The 25,283-nt window shown below is 42.7% G+C and overlaps 1 protein-coding gene across 1 annotated transcript; it reads left to right on the top strand.

The window, feature by feature from the left end:
* The first annotated feature begins 434 nt into the window (after nucleotides 1-434).
* On the top strand, nucleotides 435-16,011 carry LOC142760422 (speedy protein 1-B-like). The gene is made up of 7 exons (XM_075863610.1): nucleotides 435-516; nucleotides 897-990; nucleotides 2,401-2,477; nucleotides 13,063-13,121; nucleotides 13,421-13,503; nucleotides 15,499-15,667; nucleotides 15,757-16,011. Exons 1-7 carry the CDS (start codon nucleotides 435-437, stop codon nucleotides 16,003-16,005), a joined length of 813 nt encoding a protein of 270 aa, XP_075719725.1. The 3' UTR covers nucleotides 16,006-16,011.
* Nucleotides 16,012-25,283: the final 9,272 nt, after the last annotated feature.

Genomic DNA, 25,283 nt, shown 5'->3' with positions numbered 1-25,283 from the left:
TTTTCTTCAAAACATTATATGCATACACATAACAATGTTTACAACATGTCTAGATAGTATCACACTCATGTCCACTCAGTTCTCTGCCTTATTGTTACGTATTAGGTACCTGCTACAATCCCATCTGATGTTTTGTGACTACGTCACATATACTTTCCTTTTTTCCTGATCTTACTTACTGGACTCAGCGGTGGGTGGGTGCGCAGATGGGGGAGTGGCTTATGCACCTTCCATCCGCTGTCTGTGTTCAGGGCGGTATGTGGGAGGTGCTGTCAGACATCTCTGTCCCACATCCTCCCTGACGACGCGGCTTCCGGAAGTGGGGCGGTGGCCATCTTTGTACCCCCTATCTGACGCCGGTGTCCTCCTTCCGCTTCTGACCGGTGATTTTTGATCTGTAACACATGGGCCAGGTAGGAGGGGCTCCCGCTAGGATGATGCCACCCCCAGACAAAGGCATTCGCCGAAACGCACGTAGGGTGTTGGTGTCCTTCCTATGCGAGACCATGACTTTTGGTATGTACTTATTCCTTACACTCGTCTGTTATCTCATGTTGGCAGTTTATGTCATTCAGTCCTTTGGATTTTGCAGCATATAACCATTAGCCCCATTATTGATGTGTATAGGGAATATTAGCATGTGTCTATAAGCTATATATCTGTACTGTCTATCACTGCACATTTTGACTACTATCTCACATCTAACAACTATCTGATGCATTTCCCATGCGGCTTGGCTGTCCCCCTTGGACTTTGATATACATTTGTGTCTGCATCCTACTACAAATATGCATAAACATGCCCATCACATTTACTTTTTGGTCTAGCATAGGCTGATGCCTTCTCATTGTGTGACTCATCTTTTTATTCTAACATGTCATTTTTCCACTTTGTAGTGTTCTTCTTGAAAAGAAAGAAGCCAAAGATGTCAGTGTGTCGAAATGCAGACAAGTCATGGCTAGGCGAAGTCGTCTTGGCGGTCTTGGCTAGGTGAAGAAAAGAAAAAGGGAAAGTGACCTACACTGTACATAAAATAAGTGCCAAACAGCCACAATTATATCTAAAAAATATATATAATCTTTTATGCTGCAGTCAAAACAATTATTAAAACCAATGATGAGTCTCGCAAGAATCGGCATCACAGGGGAACACTAACTAGACCCCTAAGTTAGTTCAAACCCCTGACCAGTTCCTTAAATTATTCCAGACCCCAGACAAGACCCCTAAATCAGACCCCAAAATTAATAAAACCCCAGATTAGACTAAAGGAAATTAACTCAGACCGCTCTATTTACTTACTGTTCCTCGCTGGCTTCTCTTCTTTTTGGGCGCCGCTGCACACATGGTCCTGATGCCAGCCAGCACAAAGACCTTGTATGTACCGCAACACACAACATCCTGGCGGTGACTAACATCAAGACCCTGTGTGGCGGGCTGTGAAGGGCTTGATGTAGCTCTGGTGCCCACTCACCTCTGCGACCAATGTGACCCCTATAGCTCTGCCACCGCTTCCTGTTTAGAATCTATAGCAATGAAATAATAAATTCAATATATCTTATGCCTGACTTTCATCTGAATGGACACCATGTAACAATGTAACACTTCATTTCTCTACCTATGCAACCAGTATACTAATAGTGATGTCACTGTACATAGAGATCAGGACAATACACAGTATATAGAGAATTTATATAATAGAAATATATATGGCTATGAATGTATGACATATGGGGGCACATGTATGACAACAATGCCAGTCAATTTCTTGTAAATCTGAATAGAAATGATAAGATCACATTATAAAGCGTCTGGTCCTCAGTTTTGCACATTTTACCCACGTCCAACAAATTTTTGGATTTGTGGATGCGTCAAATTTATGAGAGGCCTGCAAAGATGTTAAATGGTAAAGATGACATCCTCCGCCAGGTCAGACATCAGTCAACATGCTTCTAACTCCAGCACCTGCACCAAAGCTACATACATTATATATCAATGTTAAGAATCTGGAGCACATGAGGTAAATTTACCACAAAGACACTTAATACACATGACCATTCTGCATTACCCGTGGAAACAACATAGTACAACATGGCAGCTGCCACAAATGTCACCAGATGGAATAAGGATGTAAAATACAAGGATAATAAAGTTTTTCTAAGCAGTAATTTAGAAGCCTTATATTAAAACGCACCATGACATTATTTCAGTGTACTTTCCCTTTAAACTTGCTGAGGCATGAATCATCATGGCAAGTGCCGCAAACAACAACAACCAATAGAATCGCAGGATTTGAATTTAAAGATAGAGAAAAATCATCAGTTGGTGCCAGTCTGCGATTGCTCTTTTCAGAGATAAGACAGGCTCCATTTTGTTCTTCAAAGCGATTTGACAAACGTTTAGTTTTATCGGAGGAGAAGACACTACTGCGTATCTGCGTCTTCTGAGAGACAACACCAACTGTCTTCAAGACTTCACAGGTAAAGTGCCGCCATTTACTAACCATAATGACCACGTCATCCCAGACACAGACGCTTCTTCCACTACTGGAATTGATTGTATTTTATTAATAAACTCAAAGGTTTTCACCTAAATACACAAAATATTTAAACTAAGGAGACAAGAGTAAAATAACCCGACGTATCATCTTCTACCTCAGATCTTGCTGATGGATCCCAAGCTGTAGGACCGTATGCTTATTATTATTCTGTATTTAGAGAGGTTTCCATTCTAGAAAATGATATCAATAGGATTTTCCACCATATTCTGATCAGTCTGCCAGCACCATCACCCCATTTCTTCAGTTTTACCCTTCATAGTGGCATCCCCCCCCCCACCCCGGTTTCCAGGGAACTACAACATAGTCTGATTTAATTGATTACACAATGCTGTCTCTTCATTCTCAGGATCGGCAGGGGTCCCGGAGATCAGACCCCACTAATCAGAATGTTATGTCATATCCTAGCAATATGCCATAACACTCAATTATGAGTAAACCCCTTTAATATTCATAGTATATACATTTTATACCGCAGTGCAGCTGTCCTGTGATTCTTCTTTTTTTATTTTCAACCAAGTTTTAAAATTTACTTTAATCTATAATGTGTGTAAATTGGGTCCGGGGATGTGGATAATGTTAGAGGGGTGCTTATTGTGTTTTTACTATAATATATAAATATATTCCTGGTCTCTAATGTAAAATCTGTAGCAGGGCCCTTTCTATACCATGTGTCATTTATAATACTGGTGTCTTCTTATGGAAGAGTGGATTTTGGGCCCCCTATGGCAGTAGATCCTGGGTGTGACTGCTACCTCTGCACCCTCTATATAACGTCAGTCCAGCACACCCACTACATGTTTATATTAATTAAGTTTTTGTAACATCTTTTTCAGGAAACTTGAGGCCATCAGGCTTATTAGTCATTGGGCCCATGACTGTGTGGCACGGAAGGGGTTAAAGGAGGGATATATCCTGCTAGGGGTGGGTCTGTCCAAGATAAATTTAGGTGGGCCACAGGTCCTATAGGGATGGAGGGCACCCGCCCAGGGGCGTAACTAGGAAAGACTGGGCCCCATAGCAAACTTTTGACTGGGGCCCCCGCCTCCCCTGGGTGTCACACAACCCCCCCTTGTAGATAGTGCCTTTTTTACAGCCCCCCTGTAGATAACGCCATACAGCCCCCTCTGTAGATAGCGCCATACAGCCCCCTCTGTATATAACTCCATACAGCCCCCTCTGTAGATAGCGCCATACAGCCCACTCTGTAGATAGCGCCATACAGCCCCACTGTAGATAACGCCATACAGCCCCCTGTAGATAATGCAATACAGCCCCCCTGTAGATAACGCCATACAGCCCCCTGTAGAGAACGCCATACAGCCCCCCTGTAGAGAACACCATACATCCCCCTGTAGATAACGCCATACAGCCCCCACTGTAGATAACGCCATACAGAGTCCCCCCTGTAGATAATGCCATACAGCCCCCTTTGTAGATATCTACAGAGGGGGCTGTATGGCGTTATCTACAGGGGGGACTCTGTATGGCGTTATCTACAGAGGGGGCTGTATGGCGTTATCTACAGAGGGGGCTGTATGGCGTTATCTACAGGGGGACTCTGTATGGCGTTATCTACAGAGGAGGCTGTATGGTGTTACCTACAGGGGGACTGTATGGCGTTATCTACAAGGGGGACTCTGTATGGAGTTATCTACAGAGGGGGCTGTATGGCGTTACCTACAGGGGGGCTGTATGGCGTTCTCTACAGGGGGGCTCTATTGCGTTACCTACAGAGGAGGCTATATGGCGTTATCTACAGAAGGGGTGTATGGCATTACCTACAGGGGGGGCTGTATGGCGTTATCTACAGAGTGGGTGTATGGCGCTACCTACAGGGGGGGCTGTATGGCGTTATCTACAGAGGGGGTGTATGGCGTTACCTACAGTGGGGGCTGTATGGCGTTATCTACAGAGGGGGCTGTATGGAGTTATATACAGAGGGGGCTGTATGGCGCTATCTACAGGGGGGCTGTATGGCGTTCTCTACAGTGGGGGCTGTATGGCGTTCTCTACAGGGGGGCTATATGACGTACTTTACAGGGTGGGCTGTATGGCGTTCTCTACAGGGGGGCTGTATGGCGCTCTCTACAGAGGGGGCTGTATAGCGTTATCTACAGAGGGGGCTGTATGGTGCTAATGCCATACAGCCCTCCCTGTAGAGAATGCCATACAGCCCCCCCTGTAGGGAACGCCATACAGCCCCCTCCTGTAGGGAACGCCATACAGCCCCCCTGTAGGGAACGCCATACAGCCCCTACTGTAGAGAACGCCATACAGCCCCCACTGTAGAGAACGCCATACAGCCCCCCTTAGGTGAACCCCATACAGCCCCACCCTATAGGGAACGCCATACAGCCCCCCCCGTCGGGAAAGCCATGCAGCGTCCCCCCTCCAAAAAAAATGTGACCTACAGTGTGTCCTACAAAATACATGTATCCCCTATCTACAGGGTAGGGGATACATGTGTGATCGCTGGCACTGATAAGGAGAACGGGGGACTGAAAGTCCCCTGAAGTTCTCCATGACTAACCTCTGACTTCCGGCGTCTGCGCAGCTCAATTAAAATGAAAGGAGCGCTGGTCACGCATGCGCACAAGCGCGACCGGCGCTCCATTCATTTCTACTGAGCTGCCGACACAGACCCCGGAAGTCCGAGGTTTGTGATGGAGAACTTCAGCGGACTTTCAGTCCCCCGTTCTCCCTATCAATGCCAGCAATCACACACGTATCCCCTATAATGTGGATAGGGGATACATTTTGCTTAATGGCAGAGCGGGGAGATACCTCCCTGCTCTGCCGTAGTCGTGTTCAGTGGTGTCCCGCTGTAGCAGCCATAGCGGCTGCTAGCGGAGCCTCCGGCCATGGTGGGGGCCCGTGGCGGCGGGCGACAAAGGCCCCCTCATGCCGCGGGCCCTGTAGCAGCCGCTACAGCTGCTACGGCGGTAGTTACGCCACTGCACCCGCCCCACTGAACGTTTTTTGGATAGTTTTGGGGGCGGTCTTGCCCATCCTCCCCTACTTTGGGGGCGGGCAGACATCTTCCTCTTTTGGCCGTTACTTGTCCCACCCTCCCTCCCTATTTGTTTTGTGTTGAACCTAATTTTTCGTAAAAAAAAAAAAACTGAAAAGAAAAGAGAAATATATATTGACGAAAAGTAATAAAAAATAAATAAAAAAAAATATAAAAATAATTAATGATACAATATGTTTTAAATAAGAGACAAAAGCAATATATATATATATATATATATATATATATATATATATATATATATATATATATATATATTTGTCTCTGAAGCACTATGTGTATTTTATACAGAATTATACTCCGTACAATTGTCATGTTGTTTAGCATCTCCAAGTTTGTAAAAGGAGTTGTAGTTTTTCTGGTCATTTGATTCGTTTGGAAACTCATGTCACAGCAGGCGGTAATTTGTTATTAAAAGAATTGACCTACATGCCCTTCCTTAGGCAAGCTGGCATACGGGTATAATAAGAAAACTTTATTTTGAAAATACTTAAATAATAAATAAAGCTGTGGCCGAACCTCGTGTCAACCCACGTTTAAAAGTTTAGTTGTGTGTCGTTCAAATTACTTGTATGGTTTATGTATAATCCACCCTAGCCTGTACATGGTACAGGTATGCGCACAGTCAGTCACATTCCCAAATATTCATGGTAATTTTCTCTTCTATTTAAGTTTCCCAGGAAGAGGAGAAGAGATGGCGAGGAAGAGGAAGAGAGAGATGGTCACTCTACATGTGGAGGAGACGTCAGTACAAGATTTTATATCACTGCAGTCACTACATACCAAATCCATACTTAGTGTTACAAACCATTACAAATCTAATGTATCAGCTTCTTATTAACCTCTTCACCCATGGGAATAAACACCCTATAAGGGTGACGCGTCCTTCTACCAAGGTCATACAAAGCTTAAAGGGAATGTGTCGCTAGAATTTTTTTTATTTTTTTAAATTAAACAGTTAGTATATAAATGATTGCACATTGTTCTAATTTTTTTCATTTTTTCACAAGTCTGGAAATATTATAAATTAGATTCTAATTTATAGCATTTCCATGTGCTGGTAACTAGAGGGAGCAATTCCCAAAATTGAAGCATTGGCATGTGGTAAAGCAACCTCATTGCCTTATGCTGCAAAATTGGAGAAGACACACTCTATCTAGTGTCCCCAAACAATCCCCCCTCCTTTATCCTGGCTAGTGCCAGGAGAAAGGAGGGGGTTGAATGTTCAAATCTCCTACACTGTGTGCCGCCATTTTTTGAGCGAATTCACAATGTAGGAGGATTAGATACAGTGGTAGTCACACAATATAAAACGAACATACACAAACATAACTTACCTGCTCCTGCCGTTGCCGCCGCTGCCTCCGCTCCTTGTCCTTGCTTCTGAACATATGGACGGAAGCCGCGACCGGAAGTAGTCATCTTACTGTCCGGCCGCGGCTTCCGGTCCACATGAAAATGGCGCCGGATGTCGCTCTGCCGAAGACCTACCTTTTGGTCTGTGCGGGAGCGGCGCTTCCGCCGTTCCCACACAGACGGCATACACTATAGTGAATGGAACGGCTCCCGTTCGCATTCTCTATGGAGATGTATGTGCCGTATTCCATCTCTGTATGTGTCGTTAATCGACACATGCAGAGATGAAAAAAAAAATGGCAGCCCCCATAGAGAAGTAAAAGAAAGAAAAAAGTACAACACAAACACACAAATAAATTTATTTTAATGACATACTAAAAGCAATAACATATAAAAAAAATAATTTCATGACACCTTCCCTTTAACCCGTTAGTGACCGGCCCATCGTGTTTTTACGTCGGTCACTAACGGGCCTTATTCCGATGCCATAGACTTTTTACGTTGCGGCATCGGAATAAGTAATCAGAGCAGGGAGCTGTCAAATCTCCCTGCTCTCAGCTGCCAGAGGTAGCTGAGGGCTTGGAGCGTCCCTGCTCTGCCGGGTGAGATCGATATTAGTATCGATCCCACCCGTTTAACCCCTCAGATGCGGTGCACAACAGCGAGCACCGCATCTGAATTGTTTTGGAGAGAGGGAGGGAGCTCCCTCTCATCCCACCGACACCCGGCGATAAGATCGCCGAGTGTCTGTGTCTCCAATGGCAGCCGGGGGCCTAATAAAGGCCCCCAGGTCTGCCTGTAATGAATGCCTGCTAGATCATGCCGCAGGCATGACCTAGCAGATGCCTGTCCGTTTTAAACGGACAGGCAGTAATACACTGCAATACAAAAGTATTGCAGTGTATTATAATAGCGATTGCAGAATCGCATATTAAAGTCCCCTAGTGGGACTAGTAAAAAAGTTTTTAAAAAAAGTTTCATAAAGTTAATAAAAAAAAAATTTGAAAAAAAAGTGAAAAACCCACTTTTTCCCCTTACAAACTGCTTTACTATTAAAAAACCAAAATAAAGTAAAAAAGTTACACATATTTGGTATCGCCGCTTCCGTAACGACCCCGACTATAAAGCTATTACATTGCTTAACCCGCACGGTGAACGCCGTAAGAAATTAAATAAGAAAACGGCAGAAAAATTGCTGTTTTCTGTGAATCCTGACTTTAAAAAAAATGTGATTAAAAAGTAATCAAAAAGTCGCATCTACTCCAAAATGGTACCAATAAAAACGACAAGTCGTCCCGCAAAAAAAAAGCCCTCATACAACCGCATCGGCGAAAAAATAAAAACGTTACGGCTCTTCAAATATGGAGACACAAAAACAAATAATTTTGAAAAAAAAAGCGTTTTTACTGTGTAAAAGTAGTAAAACATACAAAAACTATACAAATTGTGTATCGTTGCAATCGTAACAACCCGCTGAATAAAGTTATTGTGTTATTTATACTACACGGTAAACGGCGTAGACTTAGGACGCAAAAAAAGTGGCGAAATTTCAGATTTTTTTCTGTTCCCCCCCAAAAAAAAGTTAATAAAAGTTAATCAATAAATAATATGTACCTCAAAAGAGTTATAGCTCTTGGAATGCGACGATTGAAAAACGTAAAAAATAGCTTAGTCATTAAGGTCTAAAATAGGCTGGTCATTAAGGGGTTAACTAATGCTCTGAGAGGTGACAGCACTAACCCCAGAGACAGACCACCAGGAAATGTTCTTAAACATGGATTTTACTAAGATTTCCCTGTCATTTATTTATTTCATTTTTAATTCATTGTAAACTTATTAACACATAATTGTCTGTATTTTATATTTTTACATTGGACGGCTGACTGTAATATCTATTTCTTCGCCAAACATGGACTCCTTGGATTGCTTTTCAGGCTTCTGACTCCTATAAAGACATTATACGAGAGCTGAGTACTGCGCGGCAGCCTGAGTAGCGTTCTTTACTTTGCGGGATGTCATGGTGGGACACCCCACTCACTTTAATCTGCTCCTCACCCTCCTCTATTTCTTTTTTTTTTTGTAACTTTCTCTTCGTTCTCTGTACTCTTATGCGGCTGTTGAATCCGTCCTCTTCGTAGGGGGCCTGGAGTCATGTAGACTACTCTCCTGCGTGGGAATATTGCCTTTCACAGCAGTTCTTTATATGTACGCTGCATTTATACTTTCTGTACTCTTATGTAATTCTGTACCCCAAATGATTTACAAAATGGACCTTTTCGGTCATGAAAATAAAATAATACAAAAATAAAAATCTATTTTTTCTATGATAGTTCGCTGAGCTACATGATAGACGAGTGCCGGAAGAGGAGGAAGGAGCATACCCTGCAGCCAGAAGAACGGACTGCTTTCTACAATCTCCTCGGTAAGATTCACTGCACCTTCCAATGATTCTGACCAGACACAAAGAGGGGGATTTATTAAGACTGACGTTTCATACCCCGGTCTTAGTAAACAGTTCGCTGGAGTAGGATGCCACACATTTAATAAGAAGCTAATTTCTCATATTAATTTTGCCGCATCTTTCAGCTGACCGTTCACCACAATCGTGGCGTAACAATTGCACTCACAGGGTGTGGGAACGTGACCGCAGCCCTATCCCTTTTCTCCCAGGATCGGACATTAGATAAATATATATATGCTCACCGCTCATCTTCTCCCTATGCCCTCTCAGCATGCTGCGGCTCATACAACATACAGGGCCATATATGTGATGCAGCACTCAACTACCTCAGTGCTGCGTCACATACAACGCTCTGCACCAGTGCCTTGTACGAGCTGTGGTCCGCAGGGAGAGCCTAAGTGGGGAGAAGCGAAGTGGAGCGTTGAGGTGAATACATTTTTATTTTATTATTTTGATGTATTGTCCGATAGGAGGGGAGGGGGAATTTGATCACACAAAGTGTGATTTACATTTATTCTCATGTACAAACATATGACAACTTATTCTAAACATAAGCCATCAATATTTTATCAGTGAGGGTCTGGCTCCTGGCACCACTATAGTAAGCAAAGTAAAGGAGCTGCAGTGTTCCAGCGAGTGTTAGGGCATGCCCACACGTGGCTGATTTCCTCCGCAACTGTCCGCATCAATGCCGCACAGAATCTGCGTTGCAGATTCTGCGGCGGATCTGCCCAAAATGTGCAGAAAATTGATGCGGACTAGCTGCTGCGGACTGCGGTAAAAGTGCTTCCCTTCTCCCTATCAGTGCAGGATAGAGAGAAGGGACAGCACTTTCCTTAGCGAAAGTAAAAGAATTTCATACTTACCGGCCGTTGTCTTGGTGACGCGTCCCTTATTCTGCATCCAGCCCGACCTCCCTGGATGACGCGGAAGTCCATGTGACTGCTGCAGCCTGTTATTGGCCTGTGATTGGCTGCAGCCTGTGATTGGCTGCAGCCGTCACTTAGACTGAAACGTCATCCTGGGAGGCCGGACTGGAGACAGAAGCAGGGACTTCTCGGTAAGTATGAACTTATATTTTTTTTACAGGTTGCTGTATATTGTGATCGGTAGTCACTGTCCCGGGTGCAGAAACAGTTACTGCCGATCGCTTAACTCTTTCAGCACCCTGGACAGTGACTATTTACTGACGTCTCCTAGCAACGCTCCCGTCATTTTGGGAGCCCCATTGACTTCCTCAGTCTGGCTGCAGACCTAGAAATACATAGGTCCAGCCAGAATGAAGAAATGTCAAGTTAAAAAAGCAAGACGCATCCGCACCACACATAACATGTGCATGACAGCTGCGGACTTCATTGCGGAAATTCGAAGTCCATTGAAGTCAATGGAGAAATTCCGCCATGAGTCCGCAACCAGTCCGCCACTGGTCCGCAACAGACAGAGCATGCTGCGGACACCAAATTCCGCTCCGCAGCCTATGCTCCGCAGCGGAATTTTATGCATCGTCTAAAAGAACACTGCTAAATAAAAGTGGAAGTCAATGGAGAAACGGCTCCGCTGCGGATTAACGCTGCGTAGTGTCCGCAGCGGAATTCAAGTGCAATTTCGCTACGTGTGAACCCAGCCTTAGGATGGGTTCACACGACCTATTTTCAGAAGTAATGGAGGTGTTTTGCGCCTCGAATTATGTCTGAAAAAACGCCTCCAATACGTCGGCAAACATCTGCCCATTACTTTCAATGGGCTTTACGATGTACTGTGCCGACGACCTGTAATTTTACGCGTCACTGTCAAAAGACGGCTCATAAAATTACAGCCTCGTCAAAAGAAGTGCAGGACACTTCTTGGGACGTTATTGGAGCCATTTTCTCATAGACTCCAATGAAAACAGCTCCAAAAACGGCCGTAAAAAATGCTGCGAAAAAGCTGCGAAAAACGCTGCTAAAAACGCGAGTTGCTCAAAAAACATCTGAAAATCAGGGGCTGTTTTCCCTTCAAAACAGCTCCGTATTTTGATACGTTTTTTGTTAAGCGTGTGAACATACCCTAATAAATCCTTTACTGTTTACTCAAGCACAGCGCCACACATATAGTTGTGGCTGTGCCTGGTACTGCATTTCACTGCTGCTCAGTCCCAATAAAGTGAATGGGACTGATCTGCAGTATCAGACATAGCCACAACCACATATATGGTGCTATGCGTGGGTAAACAACAAAGGGGCCGTTGTTTATCCCTTCTCCCTGCTTGCATTCTGGGCCCTAATGACCAAGCAATATTTTAAGTTTTCCATCGTCACATTCGAAGAACTATAAACTTTTTATTTTTGCGTCGACATAGCTGTATAAGGTCTTGTTTTTTACGGGACAAGTTGTATTTTTTAATAGCACCATTTTGGGGTACATATAATTTATTGATTAACTTTTATTAACTTTTTTTTGGGGGGGGGTAGAAGAAAACCTAAAATTTTGCCCATCTTTTTTACGTCCTAAATCTACGCCGTTTACCGTGTGGTATAAATTACAAATAACTATATTCAGCGGGTTGTTACGATTGCAACGATACCAAATTTGTATAGATTTTTTATGTTTTACTACTTACACAGTAAAAACACTTTTTTTTCAAAATTATTTGTTTTTGTGTCTCCATATTTGAAGAGCCATAACTTTTTTATTGTTCCGCCGATGCAGTTGTATGAGGGCTTGTTTTTTGCGGGACGACTTGTAGTTTTTATTGGTACCATGTTGGAGTAGATGCGACTTTTTGATCACTTTTTATCATGTTTTTAAGTCAGGATTCACAGAAAACAGCAATTTGTCCATTGTTTTTTATTTTATTTTTTACGGCGTTCACCGTGCGGGTTAAACAATGTAATAGCTTTATAGTCGGGGTCGTTACGGATGTGGCGATACTAAATATGTGTAACTTTTTTGCTTCCTTTTGTATTTTTTAATAGTAAAGCATTTTGTAAGGGGAAAAAGTGTGTTTTTAATTTATTTTTTTTTCACATTTTTTTTAAATTAACTTTATTCAACTTTTGTTTTTCACTTGTCCCACTAGGGGACTTTACTATGCGATCATCCGATCGCTTTTATAATACACTGCAATACTTTTGTATTGCAGTGTATTACTGCCTGTCTGTTTAAAACGGACAGGCATCTGCTAGGACATGCCTCTGGCATGACCTAAAAGGTATTCACTACAGGCAGACCTGGGGGCCTTTATTAGGCCCCCGGCTGCCATCGGAGACACAGACACTCGGCGATCTTATCGCCGGGTGCCGGTGGGATGAGAGGGAGCTCCCTCTCTCCAAAACCACTCAGACCAAAACCACTCGAATGCGGTGCACGCTATTTAGTGCCGCATCTGAGGGGTTAAACGGGTGAGATCGATACTAATATTGATCTCACATATTCAAGCAGGGTTGCCCCAGCTCTCAGCTACATCTGGCAGCTGAGAGCAGGGAGATTTAACGGCTCCCTGCTCTGTTTATTTATCCTAATGCAGCGCCGTGAAACGGCTATTGCATCAGAATAAAGCCCACTAATGACTGCCGTGAAAAGGCTAATCATTAAGGGGTTAAGCATTTACTTAACCTTTAATTCTTTGTATATAAACTATTTTGGATTTAAAGAATTTGAAATAAACTTTTTTCGTAGATGATGAGCACATCCAGCTGTTTTTGGCCAAGGACATCTGTTTGAGGATTTCGGACAAGGTAATTTTATAATGACAAAACAAATAGACAATCAGCCAGATATAGACATGACTGACAAGAAAGATCAGATTTGAATAAAAGGGTTTATGTGGCATTACGGGATATTCTACTTTACATCTACATCCTTGGTAAGATAATAATATTACAGTCAGAACAATGAGGATAATCCTGTGATTTATGTGTTATGATTATGGACTGACATTAATAAACATATAAATAGAATCACCACATAAAGATAAGACATAAGAAGAGACCATTTCTCTATCTCCAAATTCTAACTTCTTGTCTTCTTCCACTAGTATCTGCTGGCCATGGTCCTCGTGTACTTCAAGAGAGCCGGACTGCGTACCGAGGAATATAGAGAGAATTTCTTTGCATCCCTGTGAGTATATTCACGTATCACATGTTTGAAGGAATACTCTCAAGTAGTTGTGGATCATGTGTTTTCAGGGTCACCATCAGGGCAGTACAGCTGGTACGGCAGTCAGGGGCCCGGCCACAATGCTGAAAAAAAGGGGTCTGCCCGCTTCTTAGTAACTGTAAACATTTCTATCAGGGCCCCAGCGTTAGTTACTTGGAGAAAGGAACGGACCCTTCAGTTCCTTCCTTGGAAGTAACTGTAACGCTGGGACTCCGAGAGGACAGTAGGGGAAGCTGCTGAGAAGCATGAAAGCAGCTCCGTGTGGAGAGAGCCGCCCACCAGACATTTAAAAATTGCTGCAAAACTGCCTTATTTGTGCCGCAATTACAAAAATTTGATTAAAAAAATAATGGAACAAAACATGAAAAAAACTGTGCTTTTAGGCTATATTTTCACAGTGCAGTTAAATCAAGTTTTTGCAGAGATTTAGCAAAAAATTTAATTTGACTGCACTGTGTGAATAGACCCTAAAGGCCGTTTTACCGGCAGATAATCGGAAGGAGACATCGTTAATTAAGGCCCGTTTGCTCCTGTCACACGGAGCTATGGATGGAGATGAGTGGTCGTTACTCGGATCCCTCGTACCCATACGTTATTATCATTTACACAGGGAGATGTGCTGCCGACAACGATAATATTTCACTTTTTTAAAACGATACAACCAGCAGATGATCGTTCATCTTGTGTTCGCTGCCCTCTTTACACGGGGCAATTATCGGCAACGAGCGTTATATGAATGCCTATGTCTCCTATTTTTGGTGCTGTTGCACACTGAAAATCCACTACAAACTACAATACAATTTATGTGAATTAGGTTTTCAAATCCGCATTCACATGCAGCAGAACAAAATCTGCATGGGCTTTAGGGCATTCTGCTGATTGTTAAATCAGCAGCATGCCTATTATGTTGCAAAATTGGCACGCATTTCACCCTTTACAATGCAAAGGGTTAATTTGCTGCGAATCCTTAGCAAAATCTGTAAAGGTAAATTCACACGTAGCATAAACACTACGGATTTTCCACAATGGATTTCATTTTGGAAAATCCGTAGCGTAATACAGTAGCAGCAGCAGAGTGGATGAGATTTGAACAAATCTCATCCATACGCTGACTAAAAATATACAGAAAAACAGTTCATAAATTGACCTGCGGTGCGTTTTTTTAATCCGCAGCATGTCAATTTATGCTTTGGAATCGCTGCTTTTCTGTTGCGAGTTTTCCCAATTGGATTTAATGGGGAGGTAAAACCCGCAGCAAATAGCAGATGTTGCAATTTTTGTGGTGAAAAAGCTGCAATGTCAGGGGCTTCCCAATGCCGGAGTCCCCAGGCAGAGCATCACAAGCAGTCTGCCCGTGGACTTTGGCCCAGATAAAGACCATGAAGTCTCTGTTCATTTATGGACAGTGACTTGAGGAGTTTCCCCAGGGCCGTTCCCCAGGCGACGTATCCCATTGTGTGCCATATGTTTTGGCTGAATTCAATAAAATCCAGGGTATCAACTGGTCACTGACTGCTTCATGGTTTCGTTCTCTATAACTTGAACAAAATCAGTAACTGCATATAACGTACAAACGTGAGCGCCCCACTTTCCGTTGCCCACCCACGGTAATGAAGGGGGGACCCAATATCTTTGGCTGTATGGGGCCCAGAAATTCCTGATTGTGGCCCTATTCGCTTTACATTAGCTTTATCCCTTATAGGTTACAAAACAATTATGGTCATGTTTTAGCAGTAAAATAAAAATATTTTAACATTTTAATATCCAAAAGACAAAATATCAAACCTATAGATTACACTATGTAGCCTTCTGACTTTGGGGGGAGGGGTCATTCTAACATCCTTGGACCCCATCGCTATCATTTATAGTAACACAAGTTTCCTTTACATTGAGATATAGATGTATACAGTGCTCTGCTCTTCCATGTGTCAATAATAAATTATTACTTTTTTTAAGATTTCTAGCGAACCAGTTCGAGGAGGACGAGGACTTCAGAGACGAGATCTACGCGTGGGCCTTAGGAAGTGACTGGGAAGAGAAGACAGAAGAGCTGCATCACCAACGCGACCAGTTGCTCCGCCGGATGGACTTTAGAGCGTGGGTGGCCCGGACCACATGTGATCTGGTCAGTAATAAAAAATAGAACAAGTGCCGTCTTTGATTAAGAGTCTGTGATGAGAAGCCAATTTTACCTCATTTACTATTCCATTTAAGATCATGGCACAAGACCCTTTCCACTGGGCATGGATGAGAAACAGGCATATCCATCACAGCTGGGCCATACGTGCGTCAAGGAGAAATAAAGAGGAGTTTTACACCCGAGGCCCATGGAAGAGCGCGCTGTCCTGTGCCCATTGTAGAAACATCATTTTGCATCCGTGCATGTGGAAAGTGGAAGGAAACATCATTAGCCGGATCGACACAGCAGTGGACCCGGAGACACCGATTGAGGTCCCTGACTAATAATAACGCTGGTAAGTAAAATGTTGGTGTTATAAAGAAGTAGGTAGGAAAAAATTATCACAAAAGTGTGAAGTAAAATTCAGTAATGGATCTTCTAATCCACATGTTGATGAACAATTTCTCTGGTACCTCTATTCCCACCCAGGAGGTTCTGCTGCCTGATCCACAAGAGAGATGAAGACCATGATGGATGACCAAACATGAGGAGCAGGTAATGTATAACACATGCATGCACGCACACAAAAACACATAATAAATACATACACACTAATAATTACACACACACATACACAACTATACACAATCATACTCACTGACACACTGCACATAGTAACACAGTCACTTTTTACATTTTCTGGCTCTATTCCTTGTATGGGGGAATCCACATATACACATGTATACTGTACATGCGCACATACGTTATATAGCGTTAACCTCTCTTAGTATGCCAGAGGAAGGACAGTACAGCGGCCATGGTTTCCCTGCAGGTTTCCTCCACTGGGGGTTTTGCCTGTCCTGAGTGTCGCTCTACGCTCTTTGTGAGTGATGGGAGGTAACACACAATCACAACACACACACACATACACACAACAATAAAATTCACATAGTTTAACACTCCTTACGTTGTCTGAGTCATTTCTTGTATGAAAGCGACATATGGTGGTCTGTGTGATGGGTTTGTGATAATGTCCTCCCTTCTGATCGCACTGGAGAATTTACTGACACTATATGAGGGACGTCCGCTCATCATCGACATTCAGGAGAGGCATCAGCAGAAGTCTACAGGAAAGAAGACATTTACAAATCAATAAAGAAATGCATTTATTGGATGTAAGGTTCATGGGTGGGCGTTAGTTAAATTGTAAAATTAAACAATTTTCTAAATAGTCTTTCTTAAAAATGTTCTACCATTTTGTTGCTCTAGAGTCTGTGCAATTCCTATACATAGCTGGCTGTGCTGCTGCTTTTGTCATAGATCTGACAGCTCACTGCTGCCTCGGGACTGACATTATCTGCTCTCCCCTCCTTTCTTTCAGTGTTAGGGTATGTTTACACGACAACGCAAAATACGTCTGAAATTATGGAGCTGTTTTCAGGCGAAAACAGCTCCTGAATTTCAGACGCTTTTGCATGTACTCGCGTTTTTCGCAGCGTCTTCTACAGACGTAATTGGAGCTGTTCTTCATGGAGTCAATGAAAAGCGGCTCCAAAAGCGTCCCAAGAAGTGTCCTGCACGGCGTTGATGCGGGCGTAATTTTACGTGCCGTCTTTTGACAGCGACGCGTAAAATTACACCTCGTCTGAACAGAACATCGTAAGACCCATTGCAAGCAATGGGCAGATGTTTGCAGACGTATTGGAGCCGTCTTTTCATGCCTAATTCGAGGCGTAAAATGCCCAAATTATGTCTGAAAATAGGCCGTGTGAATATACTCTTAGAAATACCAACAGGGAGGGGCGGGGGTTATAAACTATATTAGATACCCAAATACAGTGACAGCCACAGTGTGCCTAAATCTAATGACAGCCAATGTGTCATCAAATGCAGTGACAGGCACAGTGTCTTGAAATACGACAGCCACAGTGTCCACAGATATAGTGACAGCCACAGTGTTCAAAATATGCTAACAGTCAAAGCGCCCCCAGATATTGTGTTAATCACTGTGTCCCCCAAATATATTGTCAGGCACAGTTTCCCCCAATACAGTGATAGACACATTGTCCCAATTTTGAAAACCAAACTGAGGGCAGCTGCAGCAAAGCATCACAAGGAGGGAAACTCATCATTTAGTGATGTCCATGTGTTTAGGCTTCCGACAGCCAGTGACTTACATCCAAGTATTAACAATAATCCTTATATCTATAGTGATTGTAGTTTGACTCTATAGGCAGGGATCATCTGGTTTTATTTTTACACCAAATACTCATCTTATTGACAAGAAAATATCCCAGGTCACACTTCCAAAAAAATTAGGTGAAAAGCTTTGATATTAACCTTAAAGAGACTCTGTCACCAGTTTATATGTGCCCTATCTCCTACCTAATCTGATAGTTGCTGTAATGTAGATAACATCAGTTTTTTGTTTTTTTTAAAAGAGTCATACACTTCTCTTCATTCATGTTCAGCTGTACTCACAGCACAGCGTGATCTCGCGAGTCTGTGCTGTCACTCCCACATTAACTTTACCGGATTGTCGGGAGAATGAAAAGACATCTCCTCCTGGCTGGAGGCGATGTCTGGTCATTGTCCCGTAGGTCCGGTAAAGTTAATGTGGGAGTAAGTGACAGCACAGCGGGATCTCAGCGACTCCAGATTATAAATGCTCTATCTCCTACATAATCTGATCGGCGCTGGAATGTAGATAACAGCAGTGGTTTTTATTTTGAAAAACGATCATTTTTTAGCACGTTATGAGCAATTTTAGATTTAGTTTCTTAATGGCCAACTGGGCGTGTTTTTACTTTTGACCAAGTGGGTGTTGTAAAGAAGTGTATGAGGCTGACCAATCAGTGACCAATCAGTGACATCCACTTCTCATTGTTCCAGCCCAGCTGCTTTCACTGCACAATCTCACTGTGCTGTGGATCATGCTGGGCTGGAACAATGAGAAGTGGATGTCACTGATTGGTCACTGATTGGTCAGCCTCATACACTCCTCTGTACAACACCCACTTGGTCAAAAGTAAAAACACGCCCAGTTGGCCATTAAGAAACTAAATCTAAAATCGCTCATAACTTGCTAAAAAATGATCGTTTTTCAAAATAAAAACCACTGCTGTTATCTACATTCCAGCGCCGATCAGATTATTTAGGAGATAGAGCATTTATAATCTGGTGACAGAGCCTCTTTAAGGTTAATATCAAAGCTTTTCATCTAGTTTTTATTAGATGAGAATACCACTTTAAAAGATGCGGATTGGTTGGATGCACTGGAGTATCCCTTACTAGTATCTCCTGCTGTTAACAATAAGAAATTATTGCTATCTCACACCAATGCCACTGCTTAGAAGGGGTTGTAGTCCATCTACCAATTGTCATAGATGTATGGCAGTCAACGCCGACTTTTGGCACCTTATATGGCAACGCCCCAATATTTCACACTTTTGGCAGGTAATTGTATCCTTACTGACTGATATTTCTCAGAAGCCAGTTCCTATGACTCTAGATGTTTGTCTTCTTGATACCTGGTCCTACTACAAATAATCACTTTCACAGGAGGCCCTCCGCTTGGTCTGGAAAACCATTGCTATGTGGTGGATGGCAAGGCGATCACTCTCTGTTAGGCAGTGGAAAAATATGATTCATACAATAATCCCATATGAGCGCTTGGTATACAAGAATAGGTGGTGTCCCCAAAAATTTACCATACTCTGGGATACAAGCTATTCATCCACACTCACACTTTACTCTGAGAACTGACTTAGGACTTCAATGTCTGCCCATCCGATGTAACTCTGAAATGTGATGAGGAAATCGGATTCCCTTGGTTTCTTTTTCCTTAATCTGTACCATGTGCATATACTGTATATTGCTATTATGACCCCCATGATGTCTTACTATTGTAGGAAACATTTTTCTGTACCAAAAACAGGGAGAGAAAATGTTTAATGTACACAATTTATTGTAGTACATACGTAAAAAGTAATTCATACAATCTGTTGTGACATTTCTGCTGTAATGTATCTTTCTTATTGTCTACTGAATTTTCAATAAAAAGAGCTTTAACCCCTTAAGGTCTAAGCCTATTTTGGCCTTGTGGACTCAGCCGATTTTTGCACATCTGATATGTGTTACTTTATGTGGTAATAACTCCAGAATGCTTTTGCCTATCCAAGCGATTCTGAGATTGTTTTCTCGTAACATGTTGTACTTTATGATACTGAAAAAATTTTGTCGTTAAATTTAATATTTATTTGTAAAACACACCAAAATTTAGAGAAAATTTGCAAAAATCTGCATTTTTCTAAATTGTAATGTATCTGCTTGTAAAACAGATAGTTATACCACACAAAATAGTTACTAGTTACCATTTCCCACATGTCTACTTTATGTTTGCATCGTTTTTTGAACGTGCTTTTATTTTTCTAGGACGTTACAAGGCTTAGAACTTTAGCAGCAATTTCTCATATTTTCAAGAAAATTTCAAAAGGCTATTTTTTCAGGGACCAGTTCAGTTCTGAAGTGGCTTTGAGGGCCTTATATATTAGAAACCCCCTATAAAACACCCCATTTTAAAAACTGCACCCCTCAAAGTATTCAAAACAGCATTCAGAAATTTAGGCATTTCACAAGAAATAAAGCAAAGTAGAGGTGAAATTTACAAATGTCATTTTTTTTTTACGAAATTCATTTGTAATACAGTTTTTTCTGTAACACAGAAGGTTTTACCAGAGAAATGCAACTCAATATTTATTGCCCAGATTCTTCAATTTTTAGAAATATCCCACATGTGGTCCTAGTGTGGTAAAGGTCTGAAACACCGGCCTCAGAAGCAAAGGAGCACCTAGTGGATTTTGGGGCCTCTATTTTATTAGAATATATTTTAGGCACCATGTCAGGTTTGAAGAGGTCTTGTGGTGCCAAAACAGTGGAAACCCCCCAAAAGTGACCCCATCTTGGAAACTACACCCCTCAATGAATTTTTCTAGGGGTATAGTTAGCATTTTTAGCCCACAGGTTTTTTGCTAAATTTATTGGAACTTGTCTGTGAAAATGAAAATCTACTTTTTTTCTGAAAAAACATACGATGTTTTCGTTTATACAAGGAATAAAGGAGAAAAAGCACCCCAACATTTGTAAAGCAATGTCTCCCGATTACGGCAATACCCCATATGTGGTAATAAACTTCTGTTTGGACCCACAGCAGGGCTCAGAAGGGAGCGAGGGCCATTTGGATTTTGGAGCGCAGATTTTGCTGGAATGGTTTTCGGTGCCATGTCGTGTTTGCAAAGCCCTGGAGGGACCATAACAGTGGAAACTCCCCAAAAGTGACCCCATTTTGGAAACTACACCCCTCAAGGAATTTTTCAAGAGGTATAGTTAGCATTTTTAGCCCACAGGTTTATTGCTAAATTTATTGGAACTGGTCTGTGAAAATGAAAATCTACTTTTTTTCTGGAAAAACATACAATGTTTTAGATTTTACAAGGAATAAAGGAGAAAAAGCACCCCAACATTTGTAAAGCAATGTCTTCCGATTACGGCAATACCCCATATGTGGTAATAAACTGCTGTTTGGACCCACGGCAGGGCTCAGAAGGGAACGAGGGCTATTTGGATTTTGAAGCGCAGATTTTGCTGGAATGGTTTTCAGTGCCATGTCGTGTTTGCAAAGCCCTGGAGGGATCATAAGGGCATGCCCACACGTGGCGGATTTCCTCCGCAACTGTCCGCATCAATGCCGCAAAGAATCTGCGTTGCAGATTCTGCGGCGGATCTGCCCAATATGTGCAGTAAATTGATGCGGACTAGCTGCTGCGGACTGCGGTAAAAGTGCTTCCCTTCTCTCTATCAGTGCAGGATAGAGAGAAGGGACAGCACTTACCCTAGTGAAAGTAAACGAATTTCATACTTACCGGCCGTTGTCTTGGTGACGCGTCCCTCTTTCTGCATCCAGCCTGACCTCCCTGGATGACGCGGCAGTCCATGTGACCGCTGCAGCCTGTGATTGGCTGCAGCCGTCACTTAGACTGAAACGTCATCCTGGGAGGCCGGACTGGAGACAGAAGCAGGGAGTTCACGGTAAGTATGAACTTCTATTTTTTTTACAGGTTGCTGTATATTGTGATCGGTAGTCACTGTCCCGGGTGCAGAAACAGTTACTGCCGATCGTTTAACTCTTTCAGCACCCTGGACAGTGACTATTTACTGACGTCTCCTAGCAACGCTCCCGTCATTACGGGAGCCCCATTGACTTCCTCAGTCTGGCTGTAGACCTAGAAATACATAGGTCCAGCCAGAATGAAGAAATGTCAAGTTAAAAAAGCAAGACGCATCCGCAGCACACATAACATGTGCATGACAGCTGCGGACTTCATTGCGGAAATTCGAATCTCCATTGAAGTCAATGAAGAAATTCCGCCATGAGTCCGCAACCAGTCCGCCACAACTCCGCAACAGCCCGAGCATGCTGCGGACACCAAATTCCGCACCGCAGCCTATGCTCCGCAGCGGAATTGTACGCATCGTCTAAACGAACACTGCTAAATAAAAGTGGAAGTCAATTAGAAACGGCTCGGCTGCGGATTAACGCTGCGGAGTGTCCGCTGCGGAATTCAAGAGGAAATCCGCCACGTGTGGCCATGCCCTAAGGGGTTAATCGGCCGGATCGGAGCCTTGCTCCGGTCCTGGCCGTTAGGGCACGATGTCAGCTGTGACAAACAGCTGACACCCGCGCCCGTGGCAACCATCGTGGTTGCCGACAGGCTACAAGCCACTTCGATGCATCGATCACGTTGATCGATGCATCGAAGGGGTTAATCGGCCGGATCGGAGCCTAGCTCCAGTCCTGGCCGTTGCAGAGGGGTGCCGGACTTCTGATTCCCGGCGGTGATAACGCTGGCTCAGCTTCTGAGCCAGCGTCATCACATACCCACGTCATAGAGCTGTGATTGGTCGGTCTGCTTTGACTGACCAATCACAGCGATCGCCGGCAGGAGACCGCTGTGAATGGTCCCCTGCCGTCTTACTGTGCCGATCAACTGTCATAAACAGTTGACGGCACAGTTCTGTCACCTTGTCCTTTGACAGGGTGACAGTTTTTAGCCAGGACGCACCAGTACGTCCCTGTGGCTTAAAGCACTTCAATGCAGAACGTACCGGTGCGTCCTGGTGCGCTAAGGGGTTAAAAAACTTTTGTTAATTTATCCAATTTGTTTTTTAAATGTAAAAATGGAGGGATGATGTAAATAAATGGCTGTATTTCCTAAAAGCTTAACCCATTAGTGACTGCCAATTCGCCTTTTCAGGGCGGCCACTAATGGGCTTTATTCTGATGCATACGCCATTACACGGCGCTGCATCAGAATAAATAAACAGAGCAGGGAGCCGTTAAATCTCCCTGCTCTCCGCTACCAGAGGTAGCTGAGGGCTGGAGGAATCCCGGCTCGAATGGGTGAGATTGATATTAGTATCGATCTCACCCGTTTAACCCTTCAGATGCGGTGGTCAATAGCGGGCGCCGCATCAGAGTAGTTTTGGAGAGAGGGAAGGAGCTCCCTCTCATCCCACCGGCACCCGGCGTTTTAAACGGACAGGCAGTAATACACTGCAATACAAAAGTATTGCAGTGTATTATAAAAGCAATCGGAGGATCACATATTAAAGTCCCCTAGTGGGACTAGTAAAAAAACCAAAAAACAGTTTAATAAAGTTAATTTAAAAAAATTTGAAATAAAAATTGAAAAACCCACTTTTTCCCCTTACAAACTGCTTTACTATTAAAAAAACGAAATTGAGCAAGAAAGTTACACATATTTGGTATTGCCGCGACTGTAACGACCCAGACTATAAAGCTATTACATTATTTTAGCTGCACAGTGAATGCCGTAAAAAAATAAAATAAAAAACAATGGAAAAATTGCTGTTTTCTGGGAATTTCTGACTTAAATAAAAATGTGATAAAAAGTAATCAAAAAGTCGCACCTATTCCAAAATGGTACCGATAAAAACTACAAGTCGTCCTTCAAAAAAAAAACGCCCTCATACAACTGCATGGGCGAAAAAAGAAAAAAATTATGGCTCTTCAAATATGGAGACATAAAAGCAAATATTGTTTTTTAAATAGGCGTTTTTACTGTGTAAAAGTACTAAAACATACAAAATCTATACATATTTGGTATCTTTGCAATCGTAACAACCCGCTGAATAAAGTTATTGTGTTATTTATACCAAAGGTAAAAGGCGTAGATTTAGGACGCAGAAAAGAGCGGTGAAATTTATGTTTTTTTCCTATTCCCCCCCCAAAAAAAGTTAATAAATGTTAATCAATAAATATTATGTACCCCAAAATGGTGCTGTTAAAAAATACAACTTGTCCCGCAAAAAACAAGACCTTATACAGCTATGTCGACGCAAAAATAAAAAAGTTATAGCTCTTCCAATGTGACGATGGAAAAAACGTAAAAAATGGCTTGGTCATTAAGGTCTAAAATAGGCTGGTCATTAAGAAGTTAATGCAATATTTTTGTTAAACCCCTAGTAAATAATCAGTGGGTAAAGTAGTTGATGGCAGATATGTGTCATTGAGGCTTCTTGTCTAAGTTATGTAAGTGACTGGAGTTTGGGTCTGGGCTTTAGGGGTGACTGAAGCTCCTGTGACAGAACAATTAAATTGCAAATGCAGGTGTGACGTCCTTGAATACAGTAATAGCCACCATATCCCCAAATTTAGCCACAACTTTAGTGTTTCCAAATACAGTGAAAGCCACAGTGTCCCCAAATATAGCAAAAAAACACAAAATTACAGCAGTATAATGCAGAGACTAATATATACGCAAACATGGTATATGGATTTATTTAATTTGCATTACTGCTATATCTACCATACTTATAATTGTGAGATTTGTAGCACTGAATATAATCCACTTGCGTGAGCCCAACTTCCACTACAAGGTCACTTCATTCAGGGGGTCCCTACACTAAACATTATACCTGTACAATTATAAAATCGCCTTGTTATTGGGCTTTGGCCTACAATCTTAAAATGCTTTGAAAACACAGCGAAAACGCTGCGAAAAACGCCTCAAAAAACGCGAGTTGCTCAAAAAACTTCTGTAAATCAGGGGCTGTTTTCCCTTGAAAACAGTTCCGTATTTTGAGACGTTTTTGACTCTACGTGTGAATATACCCTCAGGACTCATGCACACATCCTTCACCATTTTCATGTCCGTTTAACTCCTTAAAGGGGTTGTCCCAAGTTGACTCAAATTTTTTTTTTTATACATTCTAAGCAGTGTGCGCGCTCCCGATGTTGCTAGATACTGTAGTTCTAGCAACATCGGGAGAATGTTCGTCTCAAGCGGGCATGGTAAGCCCGATTGAGACGAACTTACCGTGAATGTACTGTACACTACACTACACTACACTACATTACACTACACTACACTACATTCACCCCGTTTCGGCAAGCCACTTTTCCCTCCCCCACCCTGTCACTACATTTTTGTATCCGCCGCACCGGTGCTGCATCAGCACCCGGCGAACAACTAAAAATATATAAAATAAAATAATAATCACCTAAGACGTTCTAACGGCGCTCTGAACGGTCCCGTCACTT

Source organism: Rhinoderma darwinii, chromosome 4 (genome assembly GCF_050947455.1).
Source record: "Rhinoderma darwinii isolate aRhiDar2 chromosome 4, aRhiDar2.hap1, whole genome shotgun sequence".
NCBI classification, from domain to species: Eukaryota; Metazoa; Chordata; class Amphibia; order Anura; family Rhinodermatidae; genus Rhinoderma; species Rhinoderma darwinii.
The sequence above is the reverse complement of the archived record's forward strand: the minus strand, read 5'-3'. Positions and strand labels throughout refer to the sequence as shown.

What these genes read in the sequence shown, in the direction of transcription:
- LOC142760422 (XM_075863610.1), top strand. Translation starts at nt 435, where the DNA reads ATGATGCCACCCCCAGACAAAGGCATTCGCCGAAACGCACGTAGGGTG. An exon ending in GTTTGAGGATTTCGGACAAG is followed by an intron (nt 13,122 to 13,420) that starts GTAATTTTATAA and finishes TTCTTCCACTAG; the next exon opens with TATCTGCTGGCCATGGTCCT. An exon ending in CCCGGACCACATGTGATCTG is followed by an intron (nt 15,668 to 15,756) that starts GTCAGTAATAAA and finishes ATTCCATTTAAG; the next exon opens with ATCATGGCACAAGACCCTTT.